The sequence below is a fragment of the Dipodomys spectabilis genome, unplaced genomic scaffold (assembly GCF_019054845.1).
Source record: "Dipodomys spectabilis isolate Male_0828 unplaced genomic scaffold, ASM1905484v1 ptg000054l, whole genome shotgun sequence".
Classification (NCBI taxonomy): Eukaryota; Metazoa; Chordata; class Mammalia; order Rodentia; family Heteromyidae; genus Dipodomys; species Dipodomys spectabilis.
In genome coordinates this window covers 859914-876930 of record NW_024870731.1, presented here as the reverse complement: position 1 = coordinate 876930, position 17017 = coordinate 859914, and the positions used below count along the sequence as shown (strand labels likewise).

At 39.3% G+C, this 17017-nt stretch overlaps 2 protein-coding genes across 2 annotated transcripts; one reads left to right on the top strand and one right to left on the bottom strand.

Moving 5' to 3' along the window:
- Nucleotides 1-6026: 6026 nt before the first annotated feature.
- LOC122107893 (olfactory receptor 4E1) lies at nucleotides 6027-6974 on the top strand. The gene has a single exon (XM_042679760.1). The coding sequence runs from the start codon at nucleotides 6027-6029 to the stop codon at nucleotides 6972-6974; it is 948 nt and encodes a 315-aa protein (XP_042535694.1).
- A 7449-nt stretch (nucleotides 6975-14423) lies between these two features.
- LOC122108231 (olfactory receptor 1509) lies at nucleotides 14424-15350 on the bottom strand. Its single transcript, XM_042680252.1, has one exon. The coding sequence runs from the start codon at nucleotides 15348-15350 to the stop codon at nucleotides 14424-14426; it is 927 nt and encodes a 308-aa protein (XP_042536186.1).
- Between the last annotated feature and the right edge of the window lie 1667 nt (nucleotides 15351-17017).

Genomic DNA, 17017 nt, shown 5'->3' with positions numbered 1-17017 from the left:
AGTAGCAAAAAATTCTACTGTACTATACAGTACAATGAGTAATTACAAATAACAATACTGTATTACATCTGTTTTAAATACTTGAAGAATTGTGTTTCACCCTTTAAAAATTATGTTTAATGAAATAAGTATGTTAACCCTGATTTAGACATTATGCAATTTATACATGTATCAAAATATCACATAATACCCTATAATCTGTAAAATCTGTAGATTTTTTATATATAATTTAAGAATTATATTTTTAAATCAAAGCAAGCCAGGTGCTGGTGGCTATGCCTATAATCCTAGATAATCAGGAGGCTAAGATCTGAAGATCCCAGTTCGAAGCTAGTCCAAGCAGGAAGTCTGTGAGACTCTTTTCTCTAATAAACTATTAAACCAAAGCAAAACATCAGTGTAAAAATAACATGCCATCACTACTTGCCAACATTTTTGGCTTCAGTTACTTATTTTAGACAATAATGAAATTTTATCTTGCAGCAGTTTTCCTTTTGCTGTCTGTTTAGATATATTAGCTCTGTGGTTTAATAGTTAGTTTAAATGTCTAACACACTGAATACCATATGCTTTACAAAGACTTGAAGAATTCTAAAACAATTAGAATTATTATTCATGTTTTATGGAGAGAAGACTAAGAACCATAAGTGTTAAGTGACTTCCCCAAGTTCACACATCTGTCTTTGAAATTGGCATTCCATCTGGCCCTACACTGAAAATACTTAACAGCTAGCCAGAATCCCCCTCTCTATTACCTCCTCCCAGCTCTGTTTTTTTTAATTTGTAAATGATCTTTAAGTAGTTGTACAAAGGAGGTGCTATATAACAAAGCAGTTTATGGATATATGCACCTTGATCAGTGTCACCCCTTCAACCTACCACTTCCTTTACTTTTTTTTTTCTTTTTCTTTTTTTTTTCTTTTCTTTTCTTTCTTTTTTTTTTTGCCGGTTGTGGGGTTTGAACTGGGACTGAGTGGTGTCCCTCAGCTCTTCAGCTCAAGGCTAGCGCTCTACCACTTGAGCTACAGCGCCACTTTCGGTTTTCTGGTGGTTTATTGGAGATAAGTTTCACAGACTTTCCTGCCCTGGCTGGCTTTGAACCTCGATCCTCAGATCTCAGCCTCCTGAGTAGCTAGGATTACAGGCCTGAGCCACCGGCACCCGGCTCTTCCTTTACTTTTCTTAGTTTTGTGGTACATACAATGAATTCTTTTTTAAAAAATTGTTATTGTAAAGGTGAGGTAGGTGCAGAGGGATTATAGTTACATAAGTCAGCATGTGTACATTTCTTTTTGAACAGTATCACCTCTTCCTTCATTTTCTCTCAGTTGTCCCCTCCTGATCCCCTTCCCCAGCAAGTTATATACTTCATTTTCAACATAGTGTCCAATAAATTCTTGTCTGCATTGTCCCCCACCATCTCCCTTTCATTTGTTGTCCCCTATCCCCTGGCCCACCCTCCCTTAGATGGATTAAATAAGAAGCCATGAAAGTTCATCCCCTAGTAATTAGCACTTAGTGGGAAATCACTCAAAAGTTTTCGATTTAATTATACACATACATTGTACGTACACATCCTAAATATTAACATGTTGAAGTCTTGCATCTCTATTAAATTCTATCAGTGACAATTACTAACTCTGTTACATTAGTCCCCACAGATTAACTTTTCTAACTAGTAACTAGGACAAGATGATGTCACTGCTTAGAAGTTTCCATGGATGTAAAGCCTATATAATGCAGGTAGAACCATCAATGCACAGCTGCTGGTCCCAGCTTCTTCCTTCTTCCATGGTTCCCCTCTGAATGTGGAGGGGGATTATTCTACCAGAAACAACAAAGAATCATTTGCACCTAAAGTGTGAGCTTCAAAGGAAACAAGATGCTATAGACACATGATTTTCTGAATAATTAGGTAAGATTTTCTTTTAGAAGTGTCCTAGCCCTTACAAGTGATGTATTATAACTTTTAATCCACTATTCAACAGCACAATCTGAAAAAGTGCAAAAACCACTCTCATACCACAATTTCAGTTAACAAGAAATTAACCTCTCAAAATCTTACTGCATTTGCCTGCTTGGATATAGGGAAAGATTATGACAAATGTAGCTCTGAAATAGTACCTCTCTCCAAGAAGTGCCACCAGATGCATCTACTGTGACATTACCTTACCAAGAATGAAACCTTCAAGAACTTCAGGTTTTCACCCACCTTCTGGAGAAATCAAAGTCAATGAGACTATTTGACTTATACTATTTGTTATTGTTCTTTCTTAGTGGAAGATGATATTCTCAAGGTTGAAACTACATGACTGACAATCCAGTTACTTTGGGAGGTACTAAAAGAAACTACTCCAGGTGAGCTTTGGGACATTTTGGTTTTATTCTGATTCTACTCTTTAGCATTTCCCTTTTCTATTTTCCTGATGGAAGTATTTGCACAATATTCTTGACTAAAATACTAAATTTCTACTGTATTTGGACACAACTCCATTATTCAATTTCTCCCCTATGGCTCCACAAAAGTAGAAAAAAATGCAATGATGGAAAATGTTTGGTTAAAAATGTACCTATACTATGAGGAGGAAACAGAAGTTGTCTTTGCAGTATTAGTTCTCAATTTTCATATCTTTTTGTGTCTATGCACTTGAAATTTCCCACAATGAATTCAAACTAATTCCTAGCTTCACTCTTCTTCAACTTTACTGCATGAAAACAGTTCTAAATCACTAAACACTTAAAATACTTTTCGGAGCAAAAGCTTTAAGTGAATGAAGACATAGCAATAAAACCACCTGTATGAGGGAGATGAAGAGACTAATAAGCTATTTCTTCCTTTTTGTAGCAAGATCACCAATGCTCAGACTTTTATAGACAATATTAAAGTTCTCATCCAAAATAAGAAGTTGCCCAAAATTTCTAGGCTTGAACACAGTACTGCACTTTATTCATGTTAAATAATAGCTAAACATTTAGATGTGTGTGTGTCTGTTGTGTCATATTACAGCTTAAATTCAGAGCCTGGGCACTGTCTCTGAGCTTTTTCACTGAAGGCTTATACTCTACCACTTGAGCCATAGCTCCACTTCTAGCTTTTTAGTGCAAGTCTCACAGACTTTCTTGCCCTGGCTGGCTTTGAACCTCAATCCTCAGATCTCAGCCTCCTGAGCATCTAGGGTTACAGGCTCATGCCTGGGCTTACAAAATATATATAGCCACAAATCTGGTTTGCTGTTTTCTTGATTTGACACTGCAATTAGTCTAATGTAGATAGCAAAAATACCATTATTTGCCAAAGTGAAGCACATGAGACATTGGAAATAATTGAGAAGAGGAGAAGAGGTTGAGAGGAGAAGAGAAGCATTCTCTAGCCCCTTCATAAGTTGTGTGCACTTCATTCACTTTTCTGGCTGAGACTTTGACATGAAGAATGGTAGAAAACAACAGTATCCATAGTGGAAAGGAGGCAGCTTAGGATAATGAAGTCCAAGGAACAGAAACCGCCTGTTTGGGTGTGCACAAAGACAGCAGCATTAGGGGAGATTAGGGAAGAGAGCTCCAACCCCAATCTTACCCTAGAGCTGGCTCAGAATACATTGGAGAAGAAGAAACAGGTTACAAAAATACACTCCTCATTTACACTGACTACCACAAACATTCAAATGAGTGGAGTGCTCCAAGCCAGGACCAGAAGACAGAAGACCCGGGCTCTAGACGCAGCTGTGACTCCAATTCTATGTAACCTGGGCCAGTTGCATTATCTATGTGTCTCATTTTCTTTATTCATAAAAGTTCAAAGGCAAAAGATTATATAATCCCTTGAGTCTCTTCGAGGGCTAAAATCTTGTGATTTTAGCTTACTCCTGTTATAAAAATAAAGTAGTGAACAGGCACCAGTGTCTCATGCCTGTAATCCTAGCTAGTCAGAAGGCTGAGTTCCGATCATGACTCAAATCCAACCTTGGTAGAAGCGTCCATGACACTCATCTCCAATTGACCATCAAATGAACCTGAAAGTAGAACTGTGGCTCAAGTGGTAGAATACTAGTCTTAAGCAAAAAAAAAAAGTCTCCAGGACAGCACCCAGGCCCTGAGTTCAAGCCAAGAACTGGCACAAAAAAAATAATAATTTTTTAAAGTAGTACTGCTTGGACTTAGGCTAACCTGAAAGAAAAAGGTAACAATTTCTATTGCTTTACTTGTGGACCAGTAAGCCAGACAAAAATGAGAACTTGAAAACAGCTGGAGATAATGTAGTCAGGGCAGTAATGCTATGAGTGTGGAACTTGACTTCCATTTGAAGACTGAGCAAACCTGCATTTAGATGAAGGCTGAGAAGATGCAAGCTTCCTTAAGTCTTTCAGATCTTCTAAGTCTTCTAGGGTTTTATCCAATCTTCTCCAAAGAATTGTTCAAAAATCATCATAGCCACATTACTAGAGAAAGCTGAAGAAAGCTGCTGAAAAGAGAAATTGCATCCAGACACTGATTTTTCACACTTATAATCTTAGCTATTAAAGAAGTTGAGATTTGAGAATTGAAGTTCAAAGCCAACCCACAGAGAAAATTCCTTGAGACTCTTATCTCCAATTAGACAACTAAAAGCCAGAAGTAGAGGCATGGCTCAAGTAGTAGAGGGCTCAGCCTTTAACAAAAAAGCTAAAGGAGAACACCGTGCCTCTGAGTTCAAAGAGAGAGGGGAGGGGGGAAGGGAGGGAGAGAGGGGGAAGGGAGGGAGAGATCATGGGAATTATAATCTCAAGCACCTTGGCAAAGTCAACAAGGAGCAAATAGATTGGATTAGTGAAAAGCACAGTCAACTATGCTCAAAGTCCAGTTTTGGGGTACCTGGGAGAAATTACTTATTCAAGGTAAGAAGAACCTAAATATCTTCTATACAAGTCTAGAACTTAAATCTAAACACTAATGTATTACTACAATAAATGAGAAATAGACTAGCATCTCCCTCTTCAAGGAGTATTTCTTAGTGAGTTAAGATCTTCTATTATATTATTTCAAAAGTAAGTGTTTGCAATTAAAAAAAAAAAAAAAGAACCTCGGGGAAGGGAAGGAGGGAAGGGATGGTAGGGGGAAAACAATGGAGGGGGTAACAATGCTCAATAGGAAGTGTACTCATTACCTCACTCATGTAACTGTAACCCTCTGTATAGTATCTTTACAATAAAAAATTAAAAAAAGAAAAAGTAAGTGTTTGGCACCAACCATGCACCCATCATGATTTTAGATACTGAATGGGAATTTTAAAAAGAAACAGAGAACTGGGCACTCGTGGGTAATGCCGCCTATAAATCCTAGCTAACTATGCAGGAGTCTGAGGTTTCAGGATTGCAAAGCCCGCCCAGCCAGAAAAATCCTTGAGGTTCTTATGGCCAATTAACCACAAAAAGCTAGAAGTGGAGCTGTGACTCAAGTGGTAGTCATAGCTTTGAGCACAAAAGTTCAGGGACAAGTACCTAGGCCCAGAGTTTAAGCCCCAGGACAGGAAGGAAGGAAGGAAGGAAGGAAGGAAGGAAGGAAGGAAGGAAGGAAGGAAGGAAGGAGGAAGGAAGGAAGGAAGGAAGGAAGGAAGGAAGGAAGGAAGGAAGGAAGGAAGGAAGGAAGGAAGGAAGGAAGGAAGGAAGGAAGGAAGGAAATGGGAGAGAGGGAAAGAAGCAAGAGAGAAAGAGCGAGGAAAAAAGAGAAAAAGGAAGGAAGGAAGACAAGGCAAGAGCTATAGGTCAGTGGTAGAGCAAGTGGTTGACAGGTGTGAGCTAGCATCAAATCCAACACCAGAAAAAAGTAGGAGAGAGCTAGAGGAGAGAAGGGAGAGGAGATAACAGAGGAAAGAAGGAGAAGGGAGGGGAAAGAGGGGAAGAGAGGAGAGGGGAAAGAAGACAATGTATTTGACCAGATTTTTAGACAAAAACTATAACACATCAGAAATTAAATGAAAAATCATGAAAGCAGATGGTGTTATATTTGGTGTTTTGTTTTCTAATTCTTGTCAGGAGTGTCTAACAAAGAGAATGGAAGAAGCTATCCTATTCAACCAAACTTCTTCAGTGACATACTTTCGGCTAAGAGGTTTATCTGTAAATCAGAAGGTGCAAGTGGGCATGTTTTCTTTATTCCTCACTTTCTATGTCCTGACACTGATCGGCAACATCCTCATCGTCATCACTATCATTTATGACCGCCGACTCCATACCCCCATGTATTTCTTCCTCAGCAATCTGTCCTTTATTGATGTCTGCCACTCCACTGTTACTGTCCCCAAAATGCTAGGAGATACCTGGTCAGAGGAGAAGCTCATCTCCTTTAATGCCTGCGTGACCCAGATGTTCTTTCTGCACCTCTTTGCCTGCACAGAGATCTTCCTCCTGACCATCATGGCCTATGACCGGTATGTAGCCATTTGTAAACCCCTCCAGTACATGACAGTGATGAACTGGAAGGTATGTGTGCTTCTGGCTGTGGCTCTCTGGACAGGAGGAGCCATCCACTCCATATCTCTCACCTCACTCACCATTAATCTACCCTACTGTGGTCCCAATGAGATTGACAACTTTTTTTGTGATGTCCCTCAGGTGATCAACCTGGCCTGCACTGATACCCACATTATTGAGATCCTTATTGTGTCCAACAGTGGGCTGATCTCTGTGGTCTGTTTTGTGGTCCTTGTAGTATCCTATGCGGTCATCCTGGTGAGCCTGAGACAGCAGATCTTTGAGGGCAAGCGGAAGGCCCTGTCCACCTGTGCCGCCCACCTCACTGTGGTCACACTCTTCCTGGGACACTGTATCTTCATCTATTCCCGCCCATCCACCAGTCTCCCAGAGGACAAAGTGGTGTCGGTGTTTTTTACTGCTGTCACCCCTCTGTTGAACCCCATCATCTATACCCTCAGGAATGAAGACATGAAGAATGCTTTGAACAAGCTAATGGGGAGAAAGGAGAGGAAAGAAGATATCTGATAACATCTCAGTCTTCAGCCTGCTTAGAGATATTTTGGTGCTCCAAATCCAAGAAATGCCTTGCCAAGAAGTTATATACCATATTTACAACATAAATTATCCTCTGGCCCATTAACTTTCTTTTTTCCCTGTGCTGGGGATTGAATCTGGGGTTGTAGTTCTAGAGATTGATTCTAGAGATTGATCATGTTCTCACTGATAGCTTAGGAAGTCCCAAGTATGATTCAGTGCGACACCTTCACTAGTGAAGGCAGAGTGAACGGATGATATCTAGCATGCCTTTTTGGAAATACATATATGAGACACTTGTGAGGGGAGGGACCGCAGTGTGGATTGAACTCAGGTCCTTGTATCTTGCTTGCCTTTTTCACTCAAAGTTAGTATTCTACCACTTTAGCTACACTTCCACTTCTGGCTTTTTGCTAATTAATTGGAGATCAGAGTCTTACTGACTTCTCTGCCAAGGCTGGCTTCAAACCTTGATCCTCAGTTCTCAGCCTCCTGAAGTAGCTATGAGTATAGGCATTAGATACCAGTACCTAGCTAGGCTCTCTTTATTTTGTTTTCCCAGACCACTCAATAGAAGCCACTATACTGAAGTATGCACCACCATAACTAAATTCAAGAAGTTGGATTATAAACCTTGTTTTATTCAAATTGGTGTTTTCTCCCACCACGTAGCCCAATATAGGTAACTTGTCATGATTGAGTAATAAATAAATAATTGGATAAAATCCTACGTAATAAACACAATACTTTCACCCCAACATAAATCATAATATGTCATATGTCTGTTTGCATTACTCTGCCCCCCCCCCATTGCTCTGAAAGAGATTCTAAACTCCATGAAGGAGCATGGAAAGATGATTTTTACTCTTCTTATATAACCCCCTTACCATTCTGCCTTGCAATGATCTGTCATTTTTTTTGCAACAGGTCCTATGGTTTGCAACATGGGCTATTGTACCTGTCATCTCCTTTGCTGGAGCAAGCATTTCCTATCTATTCATTTTGATTGACTCCTTTTCATCTTTCAAATCTCAGCTGAAATGTAGCTTCCTCAGAGAGGCCTGCATTGGCCACTCAATGTAACAGCATAACTTTCCATACTGTCTAATAGCACTTGGTCTCTGCTTTTGCACCACTTGCTGAAATCTATAGTTAAAATTTACTTATTCATATTGCTGCTTCTATTTTCTGTACTCTGAACTCTGTAGGGGAAACTCTATTTACATACTTTAATTATTTATCTTTTGGCTGCAGTGGGGTTTGAACTCAAGGCCTTAAGCCTGCTTGGTTGGTGTTCTACCTCTAGACCTGCTTTATGTGGGTTACTTTAGGCAGAAAGTGTGCTGAGGAAAATTTTCAAGCTACGCAAGCCCCTTCACTTTTATAGGAATTGATTATGAAGGCATTTGGAGGGCTATTTAGGTAGCACATGTTAACTGCCAACAGGCAAATCTAGAAGTTATCTTTTTTCCAGAGACAAGTCTCTAGATAGTATAAAGCTATGTTCATTTTTACTGATTGACATAATTACTGAACTAAATTTGAGAATTATAACATTTGTTTAAAATGACTGCCCTTTGCTAGGCATGGTGGTGAATTCTGTAATAAGAGCACTTGGTAGATTGAGGCAAGAAGACCATGAACTCAAATACAGCTTGGGTTATACAGAGAGAACTTTCTTAAAAACTAATAAGGAAGGGGCTGGGAAGGTGGCTCAGTGGTAGAGTGCTTGCCTTGCATGCCTGAGGCCCTGGGTTCGATTCCTCAGTACCACATAAGCAAAATGAAAAAAGCCGGAAGTGGCGCTGTGGCTCAAGTGGTAGAGTGCTGGCCTTGAGCTGAAGAGCTGAGGGACAGCGCCCAGGTCCAGAGTTCAGGCCCCATGACCGGACCCAAAAAAAAAAAAAACTAATAAGGAAATAAAAAGCAAACAAATGCTCTCTAATTTTAAGGGACAGAACAGCCATTTTAGACAATAAGCAGAAGGGACTTTCTAAACAGCCAAAAATAAAAGGTGGAGTTGTAACTCAAGTGGTGGAGTGCTAGCCATGAGCAAAACACTAAGCAAGGGTACAAGGCCCTGAGTTCAAGCTCCAGTAGAAAAACAAAACAAAACAAAAACACTAGACAAAAATATAACTGCTTTGTTTAGGAATTAGCCACACATGAATACTTACTACATGAGACAAGACCGTACTAGACAGTACAGAGTATTTTCTGGAAGTTATTAAAGTTGTAGCTGAATCAGGTCATATTTGCTTTTGTTTTCAGAGTAGACAAAATATCTAACACTGCCCATTTTCTGTCACATTAATCTTCACAGCTTTCCAGGAAAGTAAAGTAAAATATTTATTCTCATTTCACAAAAAGTATTTCAAACTCAGACAAGATTAAAAATGTATTTCATTACTCACTGAATAAATAAGTAGAAAAGAATAAAATTAATATTTATTAATATTTAATCAAATTAAATAGAGCTATGGCTCAAGTGGTAAAGCACTAGCTTTGAGCAAAAAAACCTCAAGGACAGTGACTAAGCCCTGAAGATTGGCCCCAAGATTGGCACAAAAAACAAATAAATGGGGTGGGGGTTCTCACAAGAGAGAGTAAATGCTGAAGTATTTTAGTTGTAATCACTGACCACTCTACATGTCCCAAAACAGAATCTGAGGAGTAATGAAAAATAAATCATTATCACTCATCAGAAATGAGCACTTGGTTATAAGTGAGATATTTAACTCAGTATGATGGTCTTGTCTCATGTAGTAAGTACTCCTGTGTAGCTGATTCCTATATTTGGTGGGAGCCTTACACACTTGCTTAGTGTTTTGCTCATGGCTGGCACTCCACCACTTGAATCACAACTCCACCTTTTAATTTTGGCTGTTTAGAAAGTTCCTTCTGCTTATTGTCTAAAATGACTCTTCTGTCACCTAAAATTAAAGAGTACAAGTGATGCTATCCATCATCTTTGCAATAATCTACTGATTAGAAGCAGGACAGAGTCCTGCCCATGCTCAAGAGAAGGAATGACACTAATGCATGAATAGGAGGATAAATAGATATCCAAAAGACCCCATGTTAAGAGTGGGAATAAACTAACCCCAGACTAAAGAAGCCTCTGCTAGGATGTCTCAGGTTGGCACGCCTAAGACTGTCAACCAGAGTGGAAACACTCCACTTTTCTGTAAGGGTTGGATTTTCACAGCAAGTGGATAAACCCCGAAAAGAAGGAAACTTCCAAAAGAAATAGGCGGAAAACCCACTATTTTTTCTGACTTACCCTTAGTAGTAACACTGCATCATTTCTGTGTGTTCTATTTATTGTAAGTAACTAAGAAAAGTCTACATCCAACAGAAGATAACCCTTACCACTTTTCACACTGTTAGTAGGGATTTATCAAAAAAATTGTAGGTTTCATGAAAGAGAACCCTCCCAAACGAGCACATTCCATCTAACATTCCAGTATTGTTCAGATAATTCTCTCCCAATTGATCTACAAATTGAATTCAATCACTTCGGGCATCTGTAATGGTTAGTTGGAGATAAGTCTCATGGACTTTCTTGCCCTAACTAGCTTCAAACCATGATCATCAGCCTCCTGAGTAGCTAGGATTACAGGTGTAAGCCATCAATGCTCAGCTTAAAGTTTTTAAATTTTTAAGCATTCTTTTTTATTTATTTTCTAATGACTTTACTTTTTTACTTTTTATTATTGATGAGAGTAGGATTTGAACTAAAGCCCTGGCACTTGCTAGGGAAGTGCTCTACCACTTGAGTCATGTTGTCAGTTTTTTTCCGGGGGTGGGAGGGAGAGGGTAGGGTTGTGGCAGGATCTAACTATTTGAGACTGGCCTCGAACTCAAAATCCTCTTGCCTCTCCCCAGTACAAATGAGAATATAGGTATATACCACCATGTTCAACCCTAAACTTTCTAGAATGAAACACCAGAAAATCTTTGAGACATTGAGGTAGCCAAAGATTTACAGCCAGAAGCTCATGTCTGTCATCAGTCTCAGGAGACTGAGATCCAGAGGAATGCAGTTCAAAACCAGTCAGGAGACTGGGATCTCAGGATTGCAGTTCAAAGCTAGCCCAGGTAGAAAATCTGTCTACACTTTTATCTCCAATTAATCAGCATAAAGCCAGAAGTGGAGGTATAGTTTAAGTGGTAGAGCAGCAGCATTAGGCAGAAAGGAAAGCACCCAGACCCTGAGTTTAAGCCCCAATACTGGCACAAAAATAACCAGTAAGGGGGCTGGGAAGGTGGCTCAGTGGTAGAGCGCATGCCTTGCATGCCAGAGGCCCTGGGTTCAATTCCTCAGCACCATATAAGCAAAAAAGAAAAAAGCCGGAAGTGGTGCTGTGGCTCAAGTGGTAGAGTGCTAGCCTTGAGCTGAAGAGCTGAGGGACAGCACCCAGGCCCAGAGTTCAAGCCCCACACTGGACCCAAAAAACAAAACAAAACAAAAATAACCAGTAAGAAAGGAAAGAAAGAAAGAAGAGAGAGAGAGAGAGAAAGAGAGAAAGAAAGAAAGAGACTAAAAGTGTGGCTTAAGTAGTAGCACATCAGTCAAGCAAACAAGGGCAAGGCCTTGAGTTCAGACTCTAGTACTAAAAAAAAATCAAAAAAGGTCATAAAAAGTAAAAATTAATTTGATTTAGTCAAAACTTTTTTGCTTTGTTTCAGAGTCTTACTACTAGCCCAGTGTAGCCTCACACTCACCAGCCTCTTGCCTCACCCGCATGAGTGCTGGAATTACAGACATGTGCCACCACATCCCCCTGAAAATTTAAAACTTTATCTTCCAAATACACTATTTTAAAACTGAAATTGTAAAGCATAGAATGAGAAAAATATTGGCAAGACATATATTTGACGAAGATATTTTATTCAGAATATACAACCTATTGGCAAGAAGTCAAAAAATAATTTTATTTATCCATTAGGAAGAAAATATGTCATTTGCAGAGAAATGGATGGACCTGAAAAAAAAAATATGTTAAATGAAGTAAATAAATCAGGCTAAGAGAGACAAAGGTTACATGTTTTCCCTCATATGTGGAAATTAGATGTAAATTATAAACATATGACACCATATACAGGACCTTATGCAAATATATAAAAACAAATTGACTAAAGTATGGTATATGTAGGGGAGGATTACAATGGTGTAATTCCTTTGAACAAGTGGCTTACAGTTTAACAAAATTAAAACCATGAGCTGAAACATATTTTATCAAGGGACGAGGTTAAATGGGGGAGATCATACAAATGGAGAGAGGAAGAGTGGACAGATATAGTCATAATATTCAGTGTACATATGTGAAAATGAACCAAATAACTTAAGGGGATAGGTGTGGTTGGGAGAGATGGTAGAGAATGATGGCAGAAATAACATTGATCAAGATGCATTATACTCATAAACTAGCATGTTGCATTAAAACTCTTGTGCAACTACTTAGAATACAAATGATATTTTTAAAGACACATTGTACTCATAAATGACACATTGAATTGAAACTCCTTTGTACAACTACTTAAAGATAATATAATTAATTATTAATTAATTAAACTTAAATGTGTACCTCTTAACAATTCTCCACCTAGGTAATTATGTGAGTCATGAAATACTTATCAAAAAATAACCTCTTCATAATTTTCATAGCAATTTCTTCCTAATTATCAAATCTGGAATCATCCAAATGCTCCTCAATACTTGAAAGAAAAAGCAAATAGTACATATCCATAAAATGAAATATTACTCTGTATTAAAAAGGAGCAACTTATTAATGATGGGTTACTCTCAGAAACAGCAGAGAAAAAGAAGGTAGACATAGAAGAGTGCGCTGTTTGTGGACCTCTGGGAGAAACCTATCTTCCCCATAGTAATGAAGTCAGTTATGGGATGCCTGGGTGGAACCAAGGATCGGCTGAAGCAAACTAGGATATGGAAAATGTTTAGGTCTTGATAGATAGGTGGTTAAACATGTGTGTATATACTTCTGTCAAAGCATATCCAAGTATAAAATTGGTATGTCCTATGTAACATAAATTTGACCTTAATAAGGTTTCTTTTTAATATAACTTTATTATTATTATTATTGTACTATACAGAGGGGTTATTCTTCTTTCACTTTCCTGTCCCTGGCCACATAAGATTTATTTGTTTGTTTGTGCCAGTCATGGGACTTGAACTCAGGAATACAGCCACCAATGCTGTATATGTTTTGCTTTTGTTTTTGTTGTGGGGCTTGAACTCAGAGCTTAAGTGCTGTACCCGAGCTTATTTTGTTCAAGGCTAGCACTCTACCACTTTGAGCCACAGCACCACTTCTGATTAGAGATAAGAATGTCATGGACTTTCCGGCCTGGGCTGACTTTGAACCATGAACCTAAGATCTCAGCTTCCTGAGTAGCTAGGATTACAGGCATGAGCCACTAGTGCCCAACTATGGCTTTTTTTGTTTTTTTTTTTGCGTGTTATGTTTTTTTTTTTTTTTTGGTCGGTGTGGGGCTTGAACTCTAGGCCTTGGCGCTGTCCCTGAGCTCTTCAGCTCAAGGTAAGCACTCTACCATTTGAGCCACAGTGCCACTTCTGGTTTTCTGGTGATTGATTGGAGATAAGAGTCTCATGGACTTCCCTGCCCAGGCTGGCTTTGAACTGTGATCCTCAGATTTCAGCCTCCTGAGTAGCTAGTATTACAGAAGTGAGCCACCAGCACCCAGCTATGGTTTATTTTTAAAATAAGTTCTGAAGCTAATTATGTAACTCAATAATAGACACTTGCCTAGCATGCACAAGACCCTGTTTTTGATCTATAGCACCATAAGACAAATAAAATAATTAAAATAAAATAAATAAGTAAATAAAATTTGTAAGTAAATAAAATTAATTAATTAATGAATTAAAATGCTATAAAGTGGGTGGAGCTGAGGACCAAAGATTAGCATAATACTAACAGACATAATGAGAGAACCACACTAAAAACAATGAAATTTAATTCAATATAAATAATTAAAGACATATCTATTTTATTGAAAATACATTTGAAAGTAAGACTGAACCTCTATCCTGTCTAAAACGTAAGTGGGATGTGTAACTTCCCAGAGGCAGTAGCCTAGAAAACAGTATAAATGAAGAAAGGAGTTTTTCCAAACTTGATCTATATTCCTGAAACTGAAACCGAACTGACTTCCCAAGTGGTATTCCTGTACTGGTAAAAGCTGAAGTCTTCTTGAAACTTGACTTCTTTTTCTTCTATGTTCCACTCTAATCTTTTCCTTTATTTAAATAATACTAAGTTTCTTTAGGACAGAAATTTGCCCTGCCCAAGTGCCATTTTTACCTCATGATTTTGATCCTACTTTTGCTTTCTTATTAAGAATATGGTCAAAATTATGTCTGTAATCTTAATGTCCGGTGTGTATGTGATTTCATGAAAAAACTTGTCTCTGTCTGAGCTGTTTCATGGCAATTTTTACTTCCTCATTCCTCAAGGTATAAATGAGAGGATTCAGCAAAGGGGTGACCATTGTGTAGAAGACAGACACCACTTTGTCCATGGACAAGCTAGTGTCTGGCCTAGTGTAAATGAAGATGCATGGCCCAAAGAAGAGAGCAACCACCATGAAGTGGGCTGAGCAGGTAGACAGAGCTTTCCGACGCCCTTCAGCTGATTGCTTTCGAAGAGAAACCAAGATGACCGTGTAAGAAGTGACTAGAGCCAGGAAACAGGCAAGGGAGATGGTTCCACTATTGGACACAATTAATAGTCCTGTGAGGTATGTGTCTGTGCAGGCCAGCTTGATAACAGAAGGCACATCACAGAAGTAGCTATCAATAACGTTGGGGCCACAATAGGGTAGACGAATGGTCAGGAAGGTCTGCACCAGTGAGTGAATCATGCCTCCCCACCAGAGAGCAATGACCAGCTGCACACAGAGTCTCATATTCATTACATTGGGATAGTGTAACGGAGTGCAGATAGCTACATAACGATCATAGGCCATAATGGTCAGAAGAAAGATCTCAGCACAGGCAAAAAGATGTAGGAAGAAGAGTTGTGCAATACAGTTATCAAAGGAAATGGTTTTTCTCTCTAAAAGAAAACCCTCCAGCATCTTAGGCACAGTAACAGATGAGTGACAGATGTCAATAAAGGACAGATTGCTCAGGAAGAAATACATGGGGGTGTGAAGACGTGGAGTGAAGACGATGGTAACCATAATGAGAATATTCCCCAAAAGGGTGAGTGCATAAGTTACTGAGAAGACTGTGAAAAACAGTATCTCCAGCACCCAGTTCTCAGTGAGCCCCAAGAAGACAAATTCAGCCACTCTTGTTTGGTTTAGAGCACCCATCCAAAGAGCCTTCCAAAGGACCTTGAAGAAGAATGAAAATCAATTTAGCTTTTAATATTCTATGAATGAAGCTAATTGAAATGATTGTATATTTCTATCTGCAATGCTTCATTACTTTTAAGCCATAAAAATAGAAATGCAACTCAATAATAGTTGTTATCACTTAAAGGTAATAAAAATATTTTTAAGCTGGGCAATGGTGGCTTATGCCTATACTCTTAGCTACTCAGGAGGCTGAGATCTGAGGATTGTGGCTCAAAGCCAGCCTGGGCAGGAAAGTCACGAGACTCTTATCTCCAATTAACCACCAGAAAAACCTGATGTGGAGCTGTGGCCCAAAGTGGTAGAGCACTAGCCTTGAGTAAAAAGGCAAGCCCTGAGTGCACAAGCCCTGAGTTCAAGCCCCCTGACCAACAACAACAAAGAAAAAAACCTTTTAATAGTTGTTATCATATATCAACCAAATGTGGAAGCCATGCCAATCTCTTTACATACACCATTTTATTGAACAACAACCACACTGCAATGTGGGCATAATCATTCCTGTAGTGAACTTTGGCATGAGGAAATAAATTATCTCAACCCTTACCCAATAACTCCTTTCATTTGAGACTAATCCATTAATAGCATCAAACTAATTTCTCAAAAATCTACCACTCCTGGGGCTGGGAAGGTGGCTCAGTGGTAGAGTGCTTACCTTGCATGCATGAGGCCCTGGGTTTGATTCTTCAGCACCACATAAGCAAAAAGGAAAAAGCCAGAAGTGGTGCTGTGGCTCAAGTGGTAGAGTGCTAGCCTTGAGCTGCAGAGCTGAGGGATAGCGTCCAGGCCTAGAGTTCAGGCCCCACGACCGGACCCAAAAAAAAAAAAAATCTACCACTCCCAGCTACAATCAGAGAACTTGATTCTTGCTATCAAATTAAATTTATGTTTAAAACCTACAACAGGGGCTGGGAAGGTGGCTCAGTGGTAGAGTAGGCATACCTTGCATGCCTGAGGCCCTGGGTTCGATTCCTCAGCACCACATAAGAAAAAAGCCAGGAGTGGTGCTGTGGCTCAAGTGGTAGAGCCCTAGCCTTGAGCTGAAGAGCTGAGGGACAGTGCCCAAGCCCAGAGTTCAGGCCCCACAACCGGACCCAAAAAAAAAGAAAAAAAAAAAAAAAAAAACCTACAACAGACCAGGCACCAACGGTTCATGCCTGTAATCTTAGATACTTAGGAGGGTGAGATCTGAGAACTGTGGTTCGAAGCCAGTGGGGACAAAAGTTTGAAAGACTCTTATCTCCAATTAACTATTAAAAGCCAGAAACAGAGCTTTGGCTTAAGTGATAAAGACTCAGCCTTGAAAAAAAAACTAAACAAGAGCATCAGGCCCTGCCTCAGTACTGGTGTGTGTGTGTGTGTGTGTGTGCGTGTGTGTGTGCACGCACGCACACATGTATGTGCCCGTGCACATGCACACGCGCACTACAACAGACTGCTGAAAACTCACCTGATGTCCTTTTATTTTCCTTTTGTTCTTTTCAAGCAATTCTCTGCATTCTAGATATGCTACTTCCACTGCTGATTTTCCAAAATGTTTGTATCTATTTATTATTTTCCTTCTGCTTGCAAAATATATCTTCTAATCAAGTGTCCCCAATTCATTTCTTCACTATTAAAATACT